Here is a 20666-nt window from a genome sequence, read left to right on the forward strand (position 1 = left end):
GCCTGCAAGGACATGCCCTCCGTGAACCCCCAGGTGTTGGTGGGGCTTGCTCACAGGAGCCTTTGGAGTGAGACTTTCCACTACTAGTATCGCAGGCAGACAGGGTAGCTGGTCCTGCTCATCCACGTTTCAAATGGACAAATGGTCCTTTTCTCATTTCCAGTGTGGTCACAAATCTTATCAAATGGTAAATTTATTTAAAGACTGAATGTGATATACAGCAGGCAGCTTGCTGTTGTGATTAGCTATGGCATGAGTAATACCATTATGTTTCCTTTTCGTAGGTTCTCAGAGGCACTGTGACTGACTTCCCTGGATTTGATGAGCGGGCTGATGCAGAAACTCTTCGCAAGGCCATGAAAGGGCTGGGTAAATCCAGCCACTTTTGTGTTCTCAGAAAATGTGGCATCTGTTTTTTCAAACAAAATGTTCTTGATTATATATAATTAATTTTAGAATATTTTAACATGAAGTTTCTAGAAAGAGAAAAGGTACATTAAGATAATACTGACCATTCCTAATATTCAGTCTGAAACATTTTTGTTTTTTTTTAGAGATGAACAGGAAGTGAAATTCAGTCTCTTGGTTTCTTAGTGTTTCAGCTTTACCTACATGAAGTTGATTGAGTAGATAAGCAGACTTCTCTGTGAGAGATTAGCTGTTTAGTTCTTTGCTCCCTATACCCAATCAGATATCCAGTTTCTAGGAAAAAAAAAAAAGCCAACCCTGTTGCCCTCAGTCAGTTCTGACACATGGCAGCCCCATGGGTGTCAGAGTAGAGATGTGCTCCGTGGGGTGTTCAGTGGCTGATTTTTCGGCAGTAGGTCGCTAGGAGTTTGTTCTGAGGCACCCCTGGGTGAACTTAAGCCACCAGCTTTTCAGTTAGCAGAGTGCTTAACTGTTTGCACCACACAGGAATACCTTCTCCTTTCCAGCCATGTAAAAACCCCCATCTAGAGGATTTCCACACGTAACTGATCTGTCTGTCCTCAGGCCCCTCGCTTACTAGCGCCCACGTGTAAGGATCCACTCTTCTCAATCTCAGCTCTGATCCCTCACTCTCCATTCTAAGCAGCTTGTAAGATTTCCCGTCGTAGCAGGATTAGAGGCAGGATTTCTGGCAGGGCCAGACATTCCTTAGTAGCTCCGCCCCACATTGTCAGGCTCGTTTCTTATTACCGTTTGCTGTGTTCCCTGATTCAAGCTCTCTGGATTGTCTGCCATTCACAAAAGCCTGGTATTTTCTTGCAGCTGCACTTTTCCCTCATTTTAAAAGCCTGACTTTATTCCTTACATCACTTCCTGTCGAATGTGTATCATCCTTTAAGATCGTTTTGGTTTGAAACCTTTCCCAAAACTGCCTTCCATCTCCCTATCAGTTATAAGAAACATCTTTGAACCCCATTTAATACGTGGACCTCTCCTGAGGCACTTGTCACATTCTCCCTTAAGTCACACTTATTTGCGTGTTTTTATATTTTTCATGCTAAACTGTAACTTGAAGCCAAGGTCTATATATTCCTTCTCTCTGAATCCTCTGTAACACCCAGCAGGTTGTGCCTCGTGAATAGTGGTTATTTGAGTAACTATTTGTTGTATGGAAAGCTCTGGGCACTCAGATTTTAAAAAGTCAGGAATATTTTTCCACCTATTTCACAGTATGTCAAATGGTATATGTTAGAAATAGATAGAGCATTTTATATATTATAAATTTATATATCCTAGAAATGTATGTATTTATGAATGTTTTATATTTTCATGTAGATAAGAAAATAAAGCAACTGGGGAGCTGGTTGTGAAGGTTATTGGGAGAGTGGCACGTCAGAGACTAGATGTAACTGTTTAAACATAAATTGCAGGTACCGACGAGGAGACCATCCTGACTCTGTTGACATCCCGAAGCAATGCTCAGCGCCAGGAAATCATTGCTGCTTTTAAAACTCTGTATGGCAGGGTAAGAGTCCACTTCATCCCCGGGTAGAATGTGAGAGCAACTATAAATTTAAGGGTCGTTTGAAATGTAATAATACTTTTTTGTAAACGTCGTTGATTTTGTGATTCTGACTTCTCTACACTTTGCTTATTTTTCACTTTCCTCTTAATTATTAGCTATTAGTATACAATGTTCACCCAACTTACCCTCACTTAATTGTGTTCCTTGCTTGATGCTGTAGAGTCCCAGCGATCTCATGGTGATAACTGCCCATCGCTTCTCTTCTGTGCCTCCCACCCAGGATTATTTTATTATCTGTTTTGTAGGTGTAAACCTGTGTTACAGTATGTTGTACAATGACACATACTGTAACACAGTTACACATTGTACAGTATGTTGTACAATGACACATACTGTAATCACAGTCTTGATTCCTTTTGCAGTGGTTTTCATAAATGACTTTCCACTTCATTAAAATGTCCTTATTTGACTACCAATTCAAGGAAAGAATTAAACTACAGCAGTAGTCCTTCCTTATCTGTTGTTTCTCTTTCCACGGTTCCAGTTACGCATGGTCAACTACGGTCCGAAAATATTCAATGGAAAATTCTAGAAATAAACAATTCATGAGTTTTAAGTTGCATGCCATTCTGAACAGCATGATAAAGTCTTGCACCATCCCACTCCGTCCTGCCTGGAATGTGAATCGTCCCTTTGTCCAGTGAATACACATTGTATGCTACCCTCCCATTAGTCACTTAGTACAATAAGGTATTTTCAGAGAGAGAAACAGAGACCACAGTCACATAACTTTTACTGCAGCATATTGTTATAATTGTTCTGTTTTTTAGTTATTGTTATTAACCTCTTGAGCCCTGGTGGCACAGTGGTTATCAGCTTGGCTGCTAACCAAAAAGTCAGCAGTTCGAATCCACCAGCCACTCCTTGGAAAACCTGTGCGGCAGTTCTACTCTGTCCTATAGCGTTTGTATAAGTCAGAAATGGCTCGACTGCAACCGGTAGTTGGTAGGTGCCCAATTTATAAATTAAACTTTGTCATAGGTGTATACAGTATTTTATAGGGGTTTGGTATTAAACAAATTAGCACATTTATGAAAATTACAAATATATTCTTGTTTTTCTGAAATTTGTGTTAGTCATTCCATTGAGAAACAAAAACAAAAAATGGAGTATTGTAACCATCATTTCTAGTTGCCTGACATGCTGAAACAGGTAATGCTGCATTTCTTTTCATTATTATTTACTAAGTTTCCACATAGTAGCAGCTGTCCAGTAATCAGGAGCATAATAATGAGCATAATCTGTTATGGATCACAATATTAATAAATATTGAGAAAAAACAGAAAATTGGTGTGTTTAGAAATATATGCCAGACTTTGTTATCTGTAGAATACCTTTATATGTCTTTCGGGAAAAATTTTTCTTATGGTACACGTTTCTTAAAATAGATTTATAGAAGTAAAATATTTTTGACTTACTTTTTAAGGTATTCATTATTATTATTATTTTAACTCTTAAGGTAAAGAAAAGCATCTTTTTAAAAGTTAATACTTTAATGCATATACACATAGCTTTGCTTTAGCTTTAGGTCAGATATCAGAAGCACATTATTCAGGACTACAGGGTTTTCGTTGAGCTGATGTGCCTTCCAGGTACTAGTTGGAGACGGCAATAGTTTGTTGTAAAAGTGAGCAAGTTAGGAATCCTCTAAAATCATTTTTCATGCCTTCCTAACTCCTATTTTAAAATATAAAGAATTCATTATAGCAAAGGGCAGTCATTTATATTCAGAAAGAATCTACTTTAAATTTCTGCCTTGTTAACAAATGTGTGTGTGTGTGTGTGTTTTTGTGTGTGTGTGTGTGTGTGTGTTAGGATCTTCTGGATGACCTGAAATCGGAACTGACTGGAAAATTTGAAAAATTAATTGTGGCTCTGATGAAACCCTCTCAGCTTTATGACGCCTATGAACTGAAGCACGCTCTTAAGGTGAAAGGATAAATGAAAGGAAAATTTCTGCCGTGAGAAATATATTATTTTGTTATGTAATCGCTTTATCTTATGTTTAAAAAAAATTTATTTGAATTATTTCAGTGAGGGTTTCTTAGAAGACAAAAATATATGGGAGGCAATAAGAAGAAAAGGAAGAAGAAAAGTGACAAGCATGTTATTTAATTTTTTTGTATCATTAACTCAATTATGTTGGCTTCTTTAAGAATCTGGTGTTTTTTGTACCTTTTTATATTTTATTTTCATACTTGTTTTCAGATTTTGAGATGTGTTATAAAAGTGTTACAAAATTAAGTGTTTCATCTTTTTAAATAGAAACTTGCATGATTAGGGAACAATAGCATTCATTATTTTAGGTAAAAAGAAGCTTGAGAGAGAATTTTCAAAATAAGATTTTCTAATGTCCTTTTCTTCTTTCCTGTATTTCTGAACGCTAGATATCATGTATTCATTTAAAATGACGTAGCTGGCAAACTTGCCATACTTTCGGTTGTGACAGATAACTAAATGTGTGTTGCCTTGACAGGAAGTAGTTCAATTTTTAACAGATTTTGAATAGACAAGTTGAGATTTTATAAAAGAGAGATAGCGTAACTCACGGATTCTTGTTTATGGAGTGGGTGGAGGAAAGGGCGTATCAAAATTTAGGAGCCTTTGTATACTTAATCTCTTCATTTTTCTAAAATGATTCTTTTGGAATGAATAAAAGTTTGTGTTATTGAAAAAGGGGCATTTTTGCAGAGTGCTTCTGAAATGTTAGCAGCACCTGATGTGTAGCTCTAAAATTTGGTCAGAGCCTGGACCTCGGTTTTTCAGTGCTTGATATTTGGTAAAGAAACAGAAGTACCAATAAAATAAGGCTGAACTACGATATCTTTTTCACTGCCTTCAGCTGTATAGTTGTTGGTAGCTTCTAGTTTAGCAGTGTAGATGTTATAATCAGAAAAAGGAAAACCAACTAAGATTATTTTTCAGAAATCTAGAAGGTAAGTCCCAATTCCTTGTTACTGATCCTGGAATATAACAGAGCAGAGCTGTACTTGTTGTAACTTTTGGTGCTGGATTTCTCAGTGGCTCTACTGAGAATTTAACAGGGGGCCACTGGTTGGTTTGTGAGTCACAGATGGTTTACGTACCGGGGCTCCTTCAGGTAAATTATGTAGAGCTTTCGTTTTTACTATTTAAGCCTTTTTAAAAAACTATTTTATGTCTCATTAAAATGCTTTACTTTTATATTATTTAAAATTAAACTGATGAAATAATAAATTTATATAATTTATCATATATCGTATGTTTATACACATAGATGCAGTGAACATTGCTTATTATTAATTAAAAAAAAAATAGTCTTTGGAGTGCAAATTAATTAAAAATTTCTTATTTCTTTAACTAATAGAACTCGTATACAAAAGAAGCCCATGCTGGGTAATATTTGTGTAGTTATTTGGATAAAATCTATTCTAAGAAATAAGTTTCTTCTTGATCTTACTGTCATATGTTTTCTCTGTTGACATTAAATCTCAAATAGGGAGCTGGGACAAATGAAAAAGTACTGACAGAAATTATTGCTTCAAGGACACCTGAAGAACTGAGAGCCGTAAAACAAGTTTATGAAGAAGGTAAATGTTTAAAATGGTATTTCTGCTTCATTACCATGATCACTCCTTTCATTTCTCTAAGGGACTCATAGGATGATACAGGAGGCATGCAGTATATGATTGTTGAATGAATGAATGAAGGAGCTACAATTTAAGCCATTTTTCTCCTTCAGTAAAGACTGCTTTTTTTTTTTTTTTTCACTGATTTTAGTGGTTTGCCAGAAGGAACAGTTGTTGTTAGTTGCTGTGGACTTGATTCAGACTCATGGTCAACCCATGTATGCAATGTAGAACTGCTCCATAGGGTTTTCAAGCCTATGACCTTTCAGAAGTAGATCACCAGGCCTGTCTTCCAAGGGACCTCTGAGTGCGTTCAGATCACCAACCTTTTGGCTAGTAGTCAAGCGCTCAACCATTTGTGCCATCCAGGGACAGAGAGGAAACCCATGTGGCATTGTGGTTAAGAGTTCTGCTGCTAACCAAAAGGTTGGCAGTTCAGATTCACCAGGCGCTTCTTGGAAACCCTATAGGGCAGTTCTGGTCTGTCCTATAAGGTCACTATAGGATTCCATGGCAGCAGTTTTGGAAACCCTGGTGGTGCAGTGGTTAAGAGGTACAGCTGCTAACCAAAAGGTTGGCCATTTGAGTCTGCCAGGCACTCCTAGGAAACCCTATGGAGCAGTTCTACTCTGTCCTTTAGGGTCCCTATGATTCAAAATCGACTCACTGGCAATGGGTTGGTTTGTTGGTTAGGGACAGAACTTGGCTGCAGAGGAAGATATGTATATTTTCACTGTGGGAGAGAATTTGAATAAGTGAGGTTAGGCTAGGTTACATACGGCTTTGCGTGACTGGATTAGGAGTTTGAACTTGTTTCAAAGGCAGTGCAAGTTCCTGAATGGGCAGTGATGAAATGCTGAAGAAACAGTAGAGGGAGGAAGGAGATTTGAATCAACAGGCTGGCTGGGCAGCTACTGTGTGGGGAGATAAGCTAGGCATTTAGTAATTATGGCGCAATTTAGGGTGTTGAAAGATGTGAAGAGGCTAAATTGGAGAGAGGAGAAATAATTTGGTAGAAATTGATGTTTGATTATATATAGGTGTTGGAGTAGAGGAAGGAATCAGAGTCATTCAAAGTTTTATATTTGGGTAACTGGTTGAAATAAACGTGGAACTCCTTGGGCCTTTTAAAATAGAAATTTCAGGCTCTTAAAGCTTGCCTGCTTTCAAATAATGATTAAATATTTAAGTGCCTTGGTGCAATACTTCCTTTCCTTTAATGCCAGCTGTTTGTGAGTTAGTGAAAATGGCTCATTGCCTCTTGGAGATCCCAGTTCTCTCCCTTTCTATGGTCTGTATGTTAAACAGGAAAGTCTTCAGGTGGTGCAAACAGTTAAGAACTGGGCTACTAACCAAAAGGCTGGTGGTTTGAACCCGCCCAGAGGTGCCTCGGAAGAAAACCCTGGTGGTCTGTTTCTGAAAGGTCACAGCCATGAGAACCTTATGGAGGGCAGTTCTATGCTGAAACACATGCGGTCGCTGTGAGTCAGAATCGAAGACAACCAGTACTGCTACTATATGTTGAATAGCTGGAAATAGAGATGGGGCAGGGGCATACTTTGAAATATCACTGCTGTGTCTTAGAGTTAATTTGCTGAAGAGGAAAAATATCTTTAAGGGGTAGGAAGGGTCATGAACACAGAAAAGTCAGAATACTAGAGAGTGGAAAACGTTTGGAAACTAATCATGAAAAACAATTGAAAAAAACAAAACAAGAGTTTAAAATTATGATTGATTGTATTTAAGAGGCTTTCCAGTACCATGGTGTGTCTACAAATTAATAACTACTTTGGTTGAGAGTGTTTTCAAATGGCTGAGTCCATGATTTATTTTCATCCAGCTTCCCACTTCAAGCATTTGCCTTTAGTCTTTAGAGTGCTCAGAGACGAAGAATTTCTTAATCAAATATAATATTTCTTCATGTATCTTCCATTGGATTATCTGCCTAATCTAGCTGAAAGAAGCTGAAAATAAGTATGAAATTATTCTGTTGCAGAATACGGCTCAAGCCTGGAAGATGACGTGGTGGGAGACACTTCAGGGTACTACCAGAGGATGTTGGTGGTTCTCCTTCAGGTATTGGGTGGGGACTATTTATAGATTGATTGATTGGTTAAAAAATCTGCAGCTGGACTGGCCTGAATCTTTTAATAATTTTTGGTGCGTGCTGATTCTTACTGCAACCAGTGATGTTTCTGGCTGTATGAGGCCTGTGTCTGTGTTTCAGAATGTCTGACCTAAACTTTTTAATGGCTAACTCATAGAGTGTTTTAGATAGCAGTATCGTTTTTTATCTATAGAATTTAAAATCAAGCAGATCAAGTTGGTTTTCGACAGTGCTGTGTGATAGTGTGAAATATTGCAAGATTGAGACCACCTTGGAAAAAGCAAATATTGCATATTATTCCTAAGAGAGAAGCCTTCATGTGCATAACAATCAGGTGGAACCATTTGTCCTTTAGAATGAAACTGATTATATAATTCGATACTGTGACATATTACCTCTTACAGGCTAACCGAGACCCTGATGCTCGAATTGATGAAGCTCAAGTAGAACTGGATGCTCAGGTGAGTGAGGCCTAACGTGATAAATTTATTATGATGTAGAAATGAAAAAAGAATGGTTATAAAAAATCAATGTATATTATAATAACCTCTAAAAATAATCTTATTTATAGGAGTCCTGGTAGTGCACTGGTTAAGCTTATAGGTCCTGTACAAAGTATAAAATCAACATAAATAAATTTCTCTCATTTTGAACTGGCCATCAAAGTATTTACTTTAGCCTAAAGCTGGAATAAAACAAAATGACGTGCATACGAATTCTTCCTATATATGATAAATTTATGTGATTACAAAACATTCACAAAATAGAGAATTTTACAAACAGGAGTCATTGATTCCACTGCCAATGATGCAGGAAAGGATTGAGAAGAAAGAATAAAACATTTCAGTGGTAAAGGGTGTTTTATTACTTAGTAGATGACAAGTTGGAGCCCTGGTGGCTCAGTGGTTAAGAGTTTGGCTGCTAAGCCAAAAAAGTCAGCAGTTTGAATCCACCAGCTGCTCCTTGGAAACCCTGTGGGGCAGCTTTACTCTGTCCTGTAGGGTAGCAATGAGTTGGAATTGACTTGATGGCAGTGGGTTTGGTTTTTTTTTTTCAGATGACAAGTTATTTTAGTATTAGGAATTTTCTCGTTATTTACTTTAATAGAATTCTAAGTAGGTTTGCATTTTTGTCAGCGGCTTTTTAGTAACTCCCAAGTGAAATTTTTCACTTAAGTGGCTTTTAAATCCCAGTGTGGGCTTAGTGTGGTTTATAAAGTAATGAAACGTAGGAAACAAGTGTTAGGAAATTTGAAATGTGAGAATTGTTTGAAAACTGGAAATTGATAAAAAAAGGAATTACTTGGGTTCCCAGAATCACATATCACAGCCCCGTTTGTCTGGCCACGTGTTTCATTTAATAACACAATTCTTGGCTGTTAGTCATACACCATTGAAAAGGAAGAGCCATATTTGTGCCTCCAGCCTAATTTCTGTGATATACAACCTACAGATGTGTGATCTGACTTTCTAATAGGGAAAAAGGAGCACATTATTTTCCTTTTGGGTAGTTTGACTTTATAATGGCTTCAGAATGCTGTTGTATTTTTGCCCAGGTGAATAAAGAAAGGAACTGGTCGTTACTGAGGGCTGTCTGTGCATTTTCTGACTCTTGCCGCACTGCGGTTATCAGTCCCCAATTCATGGTGACCCCATGCTCCATGGAACTTGTGATCCGTAATGTTTTCATTGGCTGATTTTCAGAAGTAGATTGCTAGGCCTTCCTTCTTAGTCTGGAAGATCCACGGAAACCTCTTCAGCATCATAGCATCATAGCATGATGGCTGTGCATGAGAAGCGTTGGCAGAGAATTCTCCCACGTGGTAGGCGAGAATTCTGCCACTGAACCACCAATGTCCCCTTTGCCTCACTAAAAAAAAAAAAAAAAAAATTTTTTTTTTTTTTTTTTGCCTCACTACCACTTTATAAAATGCAAACCCATTATGTCACATCCCTGTTTAAAACTTTAAAACTCTTTACTTGCTCCCATTGTCCTCAGGATAAAATCCAAGCCCCTAAGTGTGGCTTATAAACCCCTTCATTATCTGCCCCTTGCTTGCTTCTACCTCCAGCCTCTCTCTCACATGCTCTCTCTTTCGCCTTCATTCCGCTCATTCACCTGGCCGCTTTCTCTTCACAGGTCAGTCCTCAGCTTAGACACTTTTCAGGTAACCCTGACTGACTTCCAAGTCTGAGCCGGCTGCCTTTTACAGGGAAGACTCTAGCACTGCAAGCTTCCTGTCACAGCCCTTGCTACAGACTGCTTTGCCCAGGGCACTTTGAGCTCTGTTGGCTCAATTTGTGTCCTCAGCTCCTAGCACCTAGAAGGCCTTCAGAAAATAGCTGATGAGTGAATTCGTGTATAACTCTAAAGTGGGGGGAAACTTTCCCTTCTATAGTTAAGGGAACTGAGGGTCAGGGATTTGAGAAATGAGCCCATGCCCCCTCACTCACTCTCCAAGTAAGCGATGGAGCTGGGATTCTCACCCGGTCCTGACTGACTCCAAAGCCTTCTCTTTCACTAAACAATAGTCCCAGTGTTCTTGGCCAGTAGTACTTCCCTTTGGTTTCCTCTGCCACATAAAGGATTTATTAAATTTACGTTGGAAACACAGATCCAGCTTAACTCTGCCTTTTTGAGGGGAAAAGGACTAGAACAGCCCTACAAACTTACACTCCCAGCTGACTTTATTGCTTACCAAACATTGTTTGTGGGCTTCAGTACAAGGTGGAGCTGAGTCTTGCATCCCTTCTCTTCAGAGTTGGAGCTCTGGATGCTTTTCCACGGTCACAGTAACAAAACCAACTCTAGTCGTCTCAGGTAACTGCGGGGAGGTCTGCATTAGAAAGCAGTGGGCAGATTTCCCAGCACCGTCGGTGATGTAACGAGAGCATTGCTGCAGTGTGAGGCCAAAGAGTGGAAAAACAGTACAGCATGACTTAGTTTTCATTGATTTTTCTCCACAGAGCACTCACCATAGAGCGGTGCTCCTCAAACTTTAATGTGCCTTTGAATCACCTGGGGATCTTGTTAGACTGTAGATTCTGATTCTGTAGGTCTGGGGTGGGCCCTGAGATTATAACAGGCTCTCAGGTGATGCAGATGCTGGGGCCACACTTTGAGAATCAAATGCTGTATTCTAGTTGTTGTCAAGTCGTTTTCCACTCATGGAGACTCCATGGTTGCAGAGTAGAACTGCAATTTATAAAGGTTCATGGTCGTGACCTTTCAGGAGCAGATCTTTCTTCTGAGGTGCCTCTGGGTGGGTTCAAACAGCCAATCTTGCGTTAGTAGCCAAGTACTTGACTGCACCACTTAGGGGCTCCATATGCCCTATAGGTGTCACTTCTGGGTCCTGCAGAGGACGTGACTACTGAGAACCCTGAAAGGGAAACTTTGTACATCCGAAAACTGCCTTATGGAGTTACTTTGAAGCACCCCTTGGATAGAACCCAGGCTTTCCCTGCCCTTCCAGCAACCAGGAGCAACACAGAACATGCTATGCTGCGTGTTAGTCTTTGATTCTTTAAGATGTAGTGTTTTTAACTAATACAAACAACCTGTTGAAAATATTCTTTCATCATGAAAAGAAATACACCCATTTATACATTGTAGCAATGGCAGCTGGATTGTTACCATGATTAGGAATTGAAGATTTTTTAAATTTTTTTTAACGAGAGTAAGCTGAGACATCTGAAGAGCCCTTTCATAAGCTTTTGAATTGTTCTCTCTGCTGATTCTTGGCACTAGGTGGATTCTTATCATTTCAGAGGTTTGATAAGCTACTGTGAGTCATTCACTGGGGAATTGAACATTTTGTAGATAATCCACATTACATTTTAACATTTTTTTAATGTGTTAAAATGGGTTTTATCTCCCCCGCCCCCAAATCCTTGTTTTATGCCTTCTCTGGAAAGAAAGTTGAATTCTTATGGCAAGAGGGGGAAAGAGAAAGGAATCAATGTTTATTGAGCACCAGCTGTTGATTACGTAGTGCCGTTGAGTGCATTACATACGTTATACGATCTCCGTTAACAGCTGTATGTACTGAGGGCAGTGGTGATTCTATGGTAGAATTCGCACCTTCCATTCAAAAACTCAGGTTTGATTTCCGACCAGTGCACCTCATGCCCAGCCACCACCTGTTTGTCCGTGGAGGCTTGTGTGTTACTGTGATGCCGAACAGGTTTCAGTGGAGCTTCCGGACTAAGACAGACTAGGAAGAAAGCCTGGTGATCTCCATCTGAAAATCAGCCAGTGAAAATGCTCGGGATCACAACTGTCCGACCTGCAGTTGATTCTGGGGCTAGTGCGGGACTGAGCAGCATTTTGTTCTGCTGTGCATGGATTGGCGATGAGTCAGGGGTGACTCTGTGCCACCTGACAACAAACAACAGCTCTATGGAAATACGTACTATTAGTCCCACTTAAAGTGAGGACGCTGAGGCTCAAGAAAAAAATTAAGTAACTCATCCAAAATCTCACTGGCTAGTCACAGAGGACCAGATTTTCTTGTCTCTGTACTTTACTGAGCCAGCAGTTATCAAACTGTACTTGGACTGAACTATAAGCCCTCTCTGTAGGAAGATGAGGAAGGGGGTGCCCTGAGTGACATGAAAGGTTAAGTGCTGGGCTACTAACCTAAAGGTTGGCAGTTCGAACCCACCCAGAGGTGCCTCAGAGGAAAGGCCCAGTGATCTTCTGAAAGGTCACAGCCTTGAAAACCCTATGGAGCTCAGTTCTATTCTGAAACACATGGGGTCATCATGAGTCAGGATTGACTCAGCGGCAGTGGGTTTTGGTAGGAACGGGGGAGGGTGAGGAGGTGCAGAGGGTCCCTCATCTAGAACATTTCCATGGATATTGGACATCCTCATTTAGAAGAAAGGATCGTTAGGTTAAAACAAAACTCTTAAATACCATTATACAAAGATGCCATTATTACTATCATGTAGGATTTACTTAGTGATTGTTTTAGAATAGATATTGACCCCAAACATAATATCCCAAGAATATTACATTATAGTAAAAAAAAGCTGCCACTTCATCTATTATGCCCATAAAACAACCTTTACTGATATAACTACTAGAGAAAATTCCCAGAAACATGGAATAGTCAATAAAAATGAATGCTTCAGCAGTGCGTGCAAGGTTGAGCAGGATAAGCCTTCCCCCTTTCAAGTGTTTCTGTGTGTGTATATCTTATCTGTGTGGAGAAAACATACTAGGAGCAGTAACCAGCACCCTCAGGATTTTTCCATTAATGATACTTTTTATTATTTGCTTTTTTTTTCTCTGTTTTACAACTGTTCTCAATGAACATGTGCTATTTTTATCATTAATTTGAAAATTGAGTGTAAGGATGTGAGTCCTACCTTTTCTTTATTCTCTGAAAATACAATATAAAATAGATCTATACTGTCATATATTTTCTTCTTAAACATACTGCAGTCAGGACTTCTAAGTCCAAACACATGGCTATTATCATCTTCTTTTCTATTTGGTTTACTACTTATGGGTGTAAGAACAGCTCTGAATAGCAGCCGTAGCAGATTGCGTTTATCTTGGTTAATAGGTATATTTATCTTGAAATGAAAAATTAAAAGGGTAGTATGTATAATATTTTAAAGATTGATTCTGAATTTTAATAAGTTCATCACCTCTCAGCAAGTAAACTTAGAGATTTAATGACAATGTTTGTGTATAATTTTATTTTATTTTATTGGCAATTACATGAACACTGGAAGATATGTCACAAGTAAATGTGGGCGCTCAAACTATTTAGCAAGTGTTAAGTGCCTGCTATGTGCCAGGCTCTGTGCTGCATTCACAACCTTTTAACAATTTGTTGTGATCTTTTAGAAATGTAAAAATGTTTTGTACCTAACTTTGATTAGATCTCAGTTGTAAAGAGAAAATAGGGAGTTTGCTTTTTATGTGTGCTTTTTGACACAGTACAGGCGAAACAAAATACACGCCTCAGCTCCCAGGTAACTTCTTCCCCAGTCTGCAAACTGAGCTGTCAACAGTGAGGCCATCAGAAATTTCCCCCAGCCTGTGTCCTTGCTCCTGAAAGATTGTCACTTAGGGTAGATATTTTGGGAACATTTAACCTTGAACTATTGTTCTACATTATTGCTTTGACCCAAAGCAAGCTCCCAGGTAGCTCCAGATTTAGTGATCTGAGTTTTAGAGTATGAAATATTGGAAATGGCAAAGTATAAGATGATGAATCAGGGAACTAATATTTAATAAATAAAAAAAGTGTGGCTAAGCACTTGGGAATGAGGTGGAGGAACCTTTTACTAATTGAGGTTGAAATTTTCACAGGCTTTGTTTCAAGCTGGAGAACTCAAATGGGGGACAGATGAAGAAAAATTTATCACGATCTTTGGAACACGAAGTGTGTCTCATTTGAGAAGGGGTGAGTGAAAAAAATGTGTATAGAATAGATGAAGGTACATGAACCACTATGCCGGAATAGTTACATAGCAGGTACTTACTGAATGAGTGATTTTTTTTTTCTTTCTTTCTTGTAGCCACCTTGAGAAATCTCCTTATAATTCTCTTTGCTGCTATTGTAGGTTTTATAAAACTAGAAGTCCTCTGTCTACCTCTCACTGTCAGAGGGTAGTGAAGGCAGTCAGACCTCTAGATTGTTTCTTTTATAGTCACAATCCACTGGGTAGTAGCTCACTGCAAGTATTTTTTTCCAGACAGTGGTATCCAAGACCTCATCTCTGGATTTCCACCAGTACTTGTGCTGTTAGTTGGGAATGAATTCAGAGACAAGTGACAGGAAGTCCTACTAAGAGTGACTTTAAAAATTAGGGTTTATTTCTCTCCCTAGGATTTCATGTCTGGTTTGTTAGGTCCTGGGCTCTTTCTGTTTTTCTGCTCCGTTGTCCTTAGTATTTTGATTCTTCCTTATGCTCATTATGGCATCATCACAATATGGCTGCTGTAGCCCCAAACACATCAGATATTTTCACAGCAGGAGAAAAGGAAGCAGTTAACTAGTCATGTCCATCTATCACTTTTTATCAAGAAAGAGAAGTAGTTCTCAGAATCTCCTCTAGCAGATTTCCCTCTGGCTCTCAGTGGCTATACTAGCCAGGAAAATCAGTGAATGTAGAACTTTCATGATCTATTGCTTGGGGCATGGCACGCTGAGGCTCAGAACGCAGCGAGGGTTCTGTTAACAAGGAAGAAGGAGAGATTTGTGTTGGGTAGGACAACACCTGGTCAGAGTAAATATCTTCTTTCAGGAAAGAGCGGTCTTTATGTGGTTAAGAAATCACCTTCATTTTTTTTAGTATTTGACAAATACATGACTATATCAGGATTTCAAATTGAAGAAACCATTGACCGGGAGACTTGCGGTAATTTGGAGCAACTACTTCTTGCCGTTGGTAGGTAATTTTACAATGTATGTAATATTTGTGGTGATAAGAGCTAAAGTATTTTATTCAGTTGAGGCTGTATCTAAAAATAATCACCTATTTCTTAATTAAAAGGAGAGCTTGACAGGATATTTGGGTGAAGCAAACTCCTAAATTTCTAACCGAATGTCTGCTTTGATACTAGAAGTTCATAATAATCTGTTTAGCTCATCTAATGCTATGGAAATACTAACAGAATTATTTTAAGTTTATCTTAAAGCTGCACCGAAATTATTATTTCATTATAACCTGAAAAGTTACGGACATTATCTTAGAGGCTTGTAAATGTTATTCCTGATACCCATGGAATTTAGAATTGTTTTGAATAATAGCCTCTCAACTTCGAGACTAAGAAATTGGTATTTGGTTTAGAAAAAGAGCATCTTTGATGTAACTGAATATATGAAGATAGTAGTTTTCATATTAAATAATCTGGAATTTTATTTTAGCTGAGTATTCAGAATAATCTGGAGAAATTGGAGAATGGAGTTTGTGCAGTTGGTTGTAGTAGTATATACTCTCCACATCCAGGGAGAATCTAGTTCGAGTTTCCAGTGGTCCTAGTTTTCATATGGATCTGGAGTGAACCTCTGTCATATGAAAACGTTTGTTCAGAGTATTGGTGGTAGGCTAAAGTTTTTGTGTTTTCTGTCTCTGGAGAAAGTCCATAGATGGGCATGAATCAACACTGAAAGACCTTTCCACTTGTGTCTGCAGTTAATGAACTTTTACTAGAAAACTTTTGGACCACCTTTTTGTAATTAGAATACACATCAAAATTATCACATTTTTAGTTACTGGCGGATGTTTTTCTTAAGCATCAGAAAATGGGAAATCAAATTCCTGCAATTCAAGGATTGTTATTTTTGTATATTAAAGGATTTTCATGTGTTAGGTTTTCTGAAGCTAAGCTGACTGAGGTTTAAGTAACCCTAGTCTACCCTGGTGACATAGTGGTCAAGTGCTACGGCTGCTAACCAAAAGGTCGGCAGTTCGAAACCCCCGGCGCTCCTTGGAAACTCTATGGGGCAGTTCTACTCTGTCCTATAGGGTCTCTGTGAGTCAGAATTGACTCGATGGCAACAGGTTTGGGGTTTTTTTTTTTTTTTAAGTCTGTATTAGGCGTATATATGTTCAGAGAAGATAAGCTTTTCATGTATTAGTTTGTCTACTGACATGAATAAATCTCATGCTGCTCTGTGAATCATGGATATTAAAGAGTAACTAGATTAAGATTATAGGAAGATAGTCCAAGATTTGTCAAAGATTAGACAGAACAACTTCATCTGGCCTGAGACCAGAAGAACTAGATGGTGTGTAGCTACCACTACTGACCATTCTGACCAGGGACACAAGAAGGTCCCGGATAGAATGGGAGAAAAATGTAGAACAAAACTCAGATTCCTGAAAACGGCCAGTCTTATTGGACTGATGGAGACGAGAGGAACTCCCTGCACTGTCACCCTATGATACGCTTTGAACTTGGAACTGAAGCTGCTTCTGGAGGTCTCTTTTCATCCAAATAATAGATTGGGTTATAAAATAAACAGTATCACCTGTGAGTACTGTGCTTCCTTACATAATCAAGTATATGAACCAAATGGTCAACATTTACCCTAAAGCAAAGGTGAGAATGTAAGGAGGGGCAGGAAAGCTAGGTTAATGCAAAGAGAACCAACAATAAAAACAATGAGAATGCTGGCACATTGTGAAACCTGTAACCAATGTCATAGAACAACTTATAAAAAATTGTTAAATGAAAATCTAATTTGCTATGTAAACTTTCACCTAAAACACATTAAACTATTATTAAAAAAAAGAAAAGATAGAGTAGTAATCTTGTATCATTTGCTTGAGATTCTTGAAATGAAAACCTCCAAGATGTTTGTATAATATATTGGGGACCAATGAGATGTGGCATGATAACAACCCCAGGATGCCCAAACTGCTATTTAAAAGAAGTACCCATCGAACAAAGAGGCACAGAAAAATTTTGGACCCTTTGTCCTACATACCTTTCTATGTAACTCAAAACTCCAAGGAAAGCTCAAACCAGTATCTAAGATGATAATAACTTGGTGAGTGAGATCAGATTAGCGTGCAAATGAGCAGTGCCTTCCTTTGTTACTTTTATAGAAGTAGAGCTGTAGGCTTGAGGTGCTATTTACTTTCAATTACTTAATCCTTGATCCGTGGTGGCACAGTGGTTAAAGCGATGGACTGCTAATCTGAAGGTGTGAGGTCTGAAACCACCATTGGCTCTGTGGGAGAAAGATGTGGCAGCCTGCTTCTGTAGAGATTTATAGTCTTGGAAGCCCTATGGGGTCACTGTGAGTCAGGGTTGACTCAGCGGCAGTGGGTTTGGCTTTTGGGTTTGGTTTTTCATGTCAGAATAACATCAGACCATTGTATTATTTATTTTCTTAGTAAAATCTATTCGAAGTATACCTGCCTACCTTGCAGAAACCCTCTATTATGCTATGAAGGTAAGTGGATACCTTGAGTCTTCTAATTAATTTACCTTGGCAGTTATTATTCTTTTCTGATCTAATTATTTGATCATGTTTCAGATGATAGATTTTGGGATTTTTTTTTTTTTTAATTTAAAACATGTAGCTCAATTCTACTGAATTGTTTTACTTTATTGATTTACCCCAACTCAGGGGAGTTTGATGCTATAATTGAAGTTTTTAAACAATGTGTCTTTTTCTTTTTCTTGTGTAAAGGGAGCTGGGACAGATGACCATACCCTCATCAGAGTTGTGGTTTCCAGGAGTGAGATTGACCTGTTTAACATAAGAAAGGAGTTTAGGAAGAATTTTGCCACCTCTCTTTATTCCATGATTAAGGTAATAGGAAAAACAAAACAGTTGCTGTCCAATTGATCCCAGCTCCTGGTGACTCCGTGTGTGTCGTAGTAGAACTGTGCTCCACAGGGTTTTCAGTGGCTGATTTTTCAGGAGATTGCCAGGCCTTTTTTCTGAGGTGCTTTGGGGTAGACTCCAACTGCCAACCTTTCAGTTAGCAGCCAAGCACATTAACTGTGTGCACTACCCAGGGACTCCTGTCTGAAGCAGATCAGTGTATAGCAAAGCAAGACATGGGTGGAAGAACCCAATTCTTGTGTTAAGTTTAAAATTTTAGAGCTACGTGTTATAAAGCTTGGATTCTGTTTCCTGAAGTCGGGATGATGGCTCCCTAGACTCTCAGTGATCTTAACAGCATGATTTAGTAGTGGTATTTGGTTTAGAAGAAGAGGATCTGTGATGTAATAGAATATGTGATGGTAGTTGTTTTCCTATTAAATAATTTTGAATTTTATTTACATTACTAAGTCTAGAGTCTGGGGCATTTATATTTCCTTTAAGAGGTCAGACTGCTTTTAGCCTTTTTGTAAAACCTCATTTATATTAAATTGATAACCACATTACCTAAATCGGAACCTTAGCCTTGAAATTGTGAATTCTGGTTAAGAGCTAGGCAGCTAACCAAAAGGTTGGCAGTTTGAATCCACCAGCCAGTCCTTGGAAACCCCATGGGGCAGTTCTGCTCTGTCCTGTGGGGTTGCTATGAGTTGGAATTGACTGGACGGCCATGGGTTTGGTGTTTTGGTGGGAGTGACTCAGCAGACCCAGCCCCTTGCTTATGATGGTGACGTGTTTGTTCTCTCTCTCTTGTCAGTTCTAGCTGTCTTTGTTAGTTCCTCCTTTCCTGCATATCAGTTTTTAATTTTTTTTTGTCTATTCTCACCTTGCCTCTGGCATTTGTTCCTAGATCAGGAAAGAACCCAGCAGGTCATTCCTGCAGTAATTAAAGACCATACATATCACTGTCTTTTTTGTCCTTTTAGAAGCAAGGGCCTATAATTAAGTTTGGCTTAAGGTCTTTTAGCTTTTTTTTCTCAAAGGGTAATGTGGTCCATATGCAAAAGCAGAATCTCAATTAAGCAAGCCTTTAACTTAGTGTGGTGGTGTGGCTGGGCTGAAACATGCTAGAGAGTTCCCCATTCACTCGTAGCTCCCAACAGTAATTTATCACGCATATCTGTCTGTGAGGCAAGTCGAGGCCCAACGTGTTCTTTGAGGCAAAGCCATCACAGTCAGGCAGCCCCAGCATTGTCCCCCTTCCAAAAAAAAAAAAAACCCCACTACTGTCAAGTCAGTTCCAACTCACAGCAACACTCTAGGACAGAGTAGAACTATCCCAAAGGGTTTCCAAGGCTGTAGTCTTTACAGAAGCAGACTGGCACATCTTCCTCAGAGTGGCTGGTAGGCTTGAAATGGCAGACAAGCACTTAACCACTGTACCACCTGGCCTTCACTTGCCCCTCCTTCCCCCCTTAGCCACATTATTACAGTGTATTCGAAATTTAGAGGTTATTTAGAAATTTTGAATTTAATATAGTTGTTAAAAGCAAGGGCAAAGGTCCTTTTCCCTTTCCTCTTTGTTACTAGAGGGAAGAACATACTTCACTGTCTTTGAGAGAGCTGTGCCTTTGAGTTAGAAAGTTAGACTTAAGTCACATTGATAGGAAACTCCCTAGATGACATTCCTGATGTGAAAGTCACGCACACAGAGATTACCCACTTAGAAGAAAAAAAAATCATATGAATAAAATTTGTTCCTGTAGATTTCTTAGTTTATTGTTTTCTGTGATTCCTGGAGGTTAACCGAGTACATTTGGATTTCAGAGCGATACATCTGGGGACTATAAGAAAGCCCTCCTGCTGCTCTGTGGAGGAGAAGATGACTAACGTGCCTCCTGGTGAGACCCTGCTCTGTGCCTGCCACCGTCTCCAGCACATCTAGCCGCACTTCTTTTGTATGCTAATGCTTGACATATTGCCTTATTCATGCTAAGATGCTAATGACCAAAACGTACATGCTGTAGGAGTACATACCTCTGCTGCTTTTTGATCTTCAAGTGAGATCTGTCTCTTTGACTGTTACAGTACTGAAGTATACGTGACGTCACTAAGTCTAGAGTCTGGGTCGTTTATATTTTACTTTTAAAGATCAGACTGCTTTTAGCCTCTTCATATAAACTTCATTTATATGAAATCGATAACTGTATTACCTTAACCGGAACCTTAGCCTTGAAACTGTAAACTCTCGGAAGTGTTATTAATCAACTTTGCTACGAAATTAAGCCTGCAAAATTATGGTAGTTGCATTCAAAAGATTAATGAAAATAAACATTTCCTCTCCCCTGAATTATGTATGTGTGTTTCGAGTATTTATTTAACTTTTATCATCATATTATCTTTTTTTCAAACCCATCAGTTGACAGTGGTGCTAGCTGAGAACTGAATTTACAGTTAGCTTTTGGGGTGATAGGCTTGAAATGCCTTTCTCTGCTCCGCAGAGTGCAATGAGGTTGAAGGGGAAGTCGGATTTATCTGCAGCACTTTTACTCGGGCATCAGTTAAGGTGATGCTCGTGGTGCTAGTTGCCTGATAGAAACATTAATTTTAAAGCTGAGAAATTCGGAGCAC

The 20666-nt window shown here is 38.9% G+C and overlaps 1 protein-coding gene across 2 annotated transcripts in view; it reads left to right on the forward strand.

Moving 5' to 3' along the window:
- ANXA5 (annexin A5) overlaps nt 1–20385 on the forward strand; it is a 34144-nt gene extending 13759 nt beyond the window's left edge. The window contains exons 3-13 of one of the 2 annotated variants that reach the window (XM_010590529.3): nt 285–369; nt 1860–1954; nt 3830–3943; nt 5493–5583; nt 7619–7698; nt 8134–8190; nt 14060–14153; nt 15046–15141; nt 17599–17657; nt 17898–18020; nt 19863–20385. In XM_010590529.3, coding sequence (XP_010588831.1) covers nt 285–369; nt 1860–1954; nt 3830–3943; nt 5493–5583; nt 7619–7698; nt 8134–8190; nt 14060–14153; nt 15046–15141; nt 17599–17657; nt 17898–18020; nt 19863–19925 — 957 coding nt within the window. In that variant the 3' untranslated portion in view covers nt 19926–20385. Of the gene's footprint in view, nt 1–284; nt 370–1859; nt 1955–2267; nt 3167–3829; nt 3944–5492; nt 5584–7618; nt 7699–8133; nt 8191–14059; nt 14154–15045; nt 15142–17598; nt 17658–17897; nt 18021–19862 lie in introns of those variants that run through there. The other variant, XM_064285397.1, reaches the window with a different exon arrangement.
- The last annotated feature ends 281 nt before the right edge of the window (nt 20386–20666 follow it).

Source organism: Loxodonta africana, chromosome 5 (assembly GCF_030014295.1).
Source record: "Loxodonta africana isolate mLoxAfr1 chromosome 5, mLoxAfr1.hap2, whole genome shotgun sequence".
NCBI lineage: Eukaryota > Metazoa > Chordata > Mammalia > Proboscidea > Elephantidae > Loxodonta > Loxodonta africana.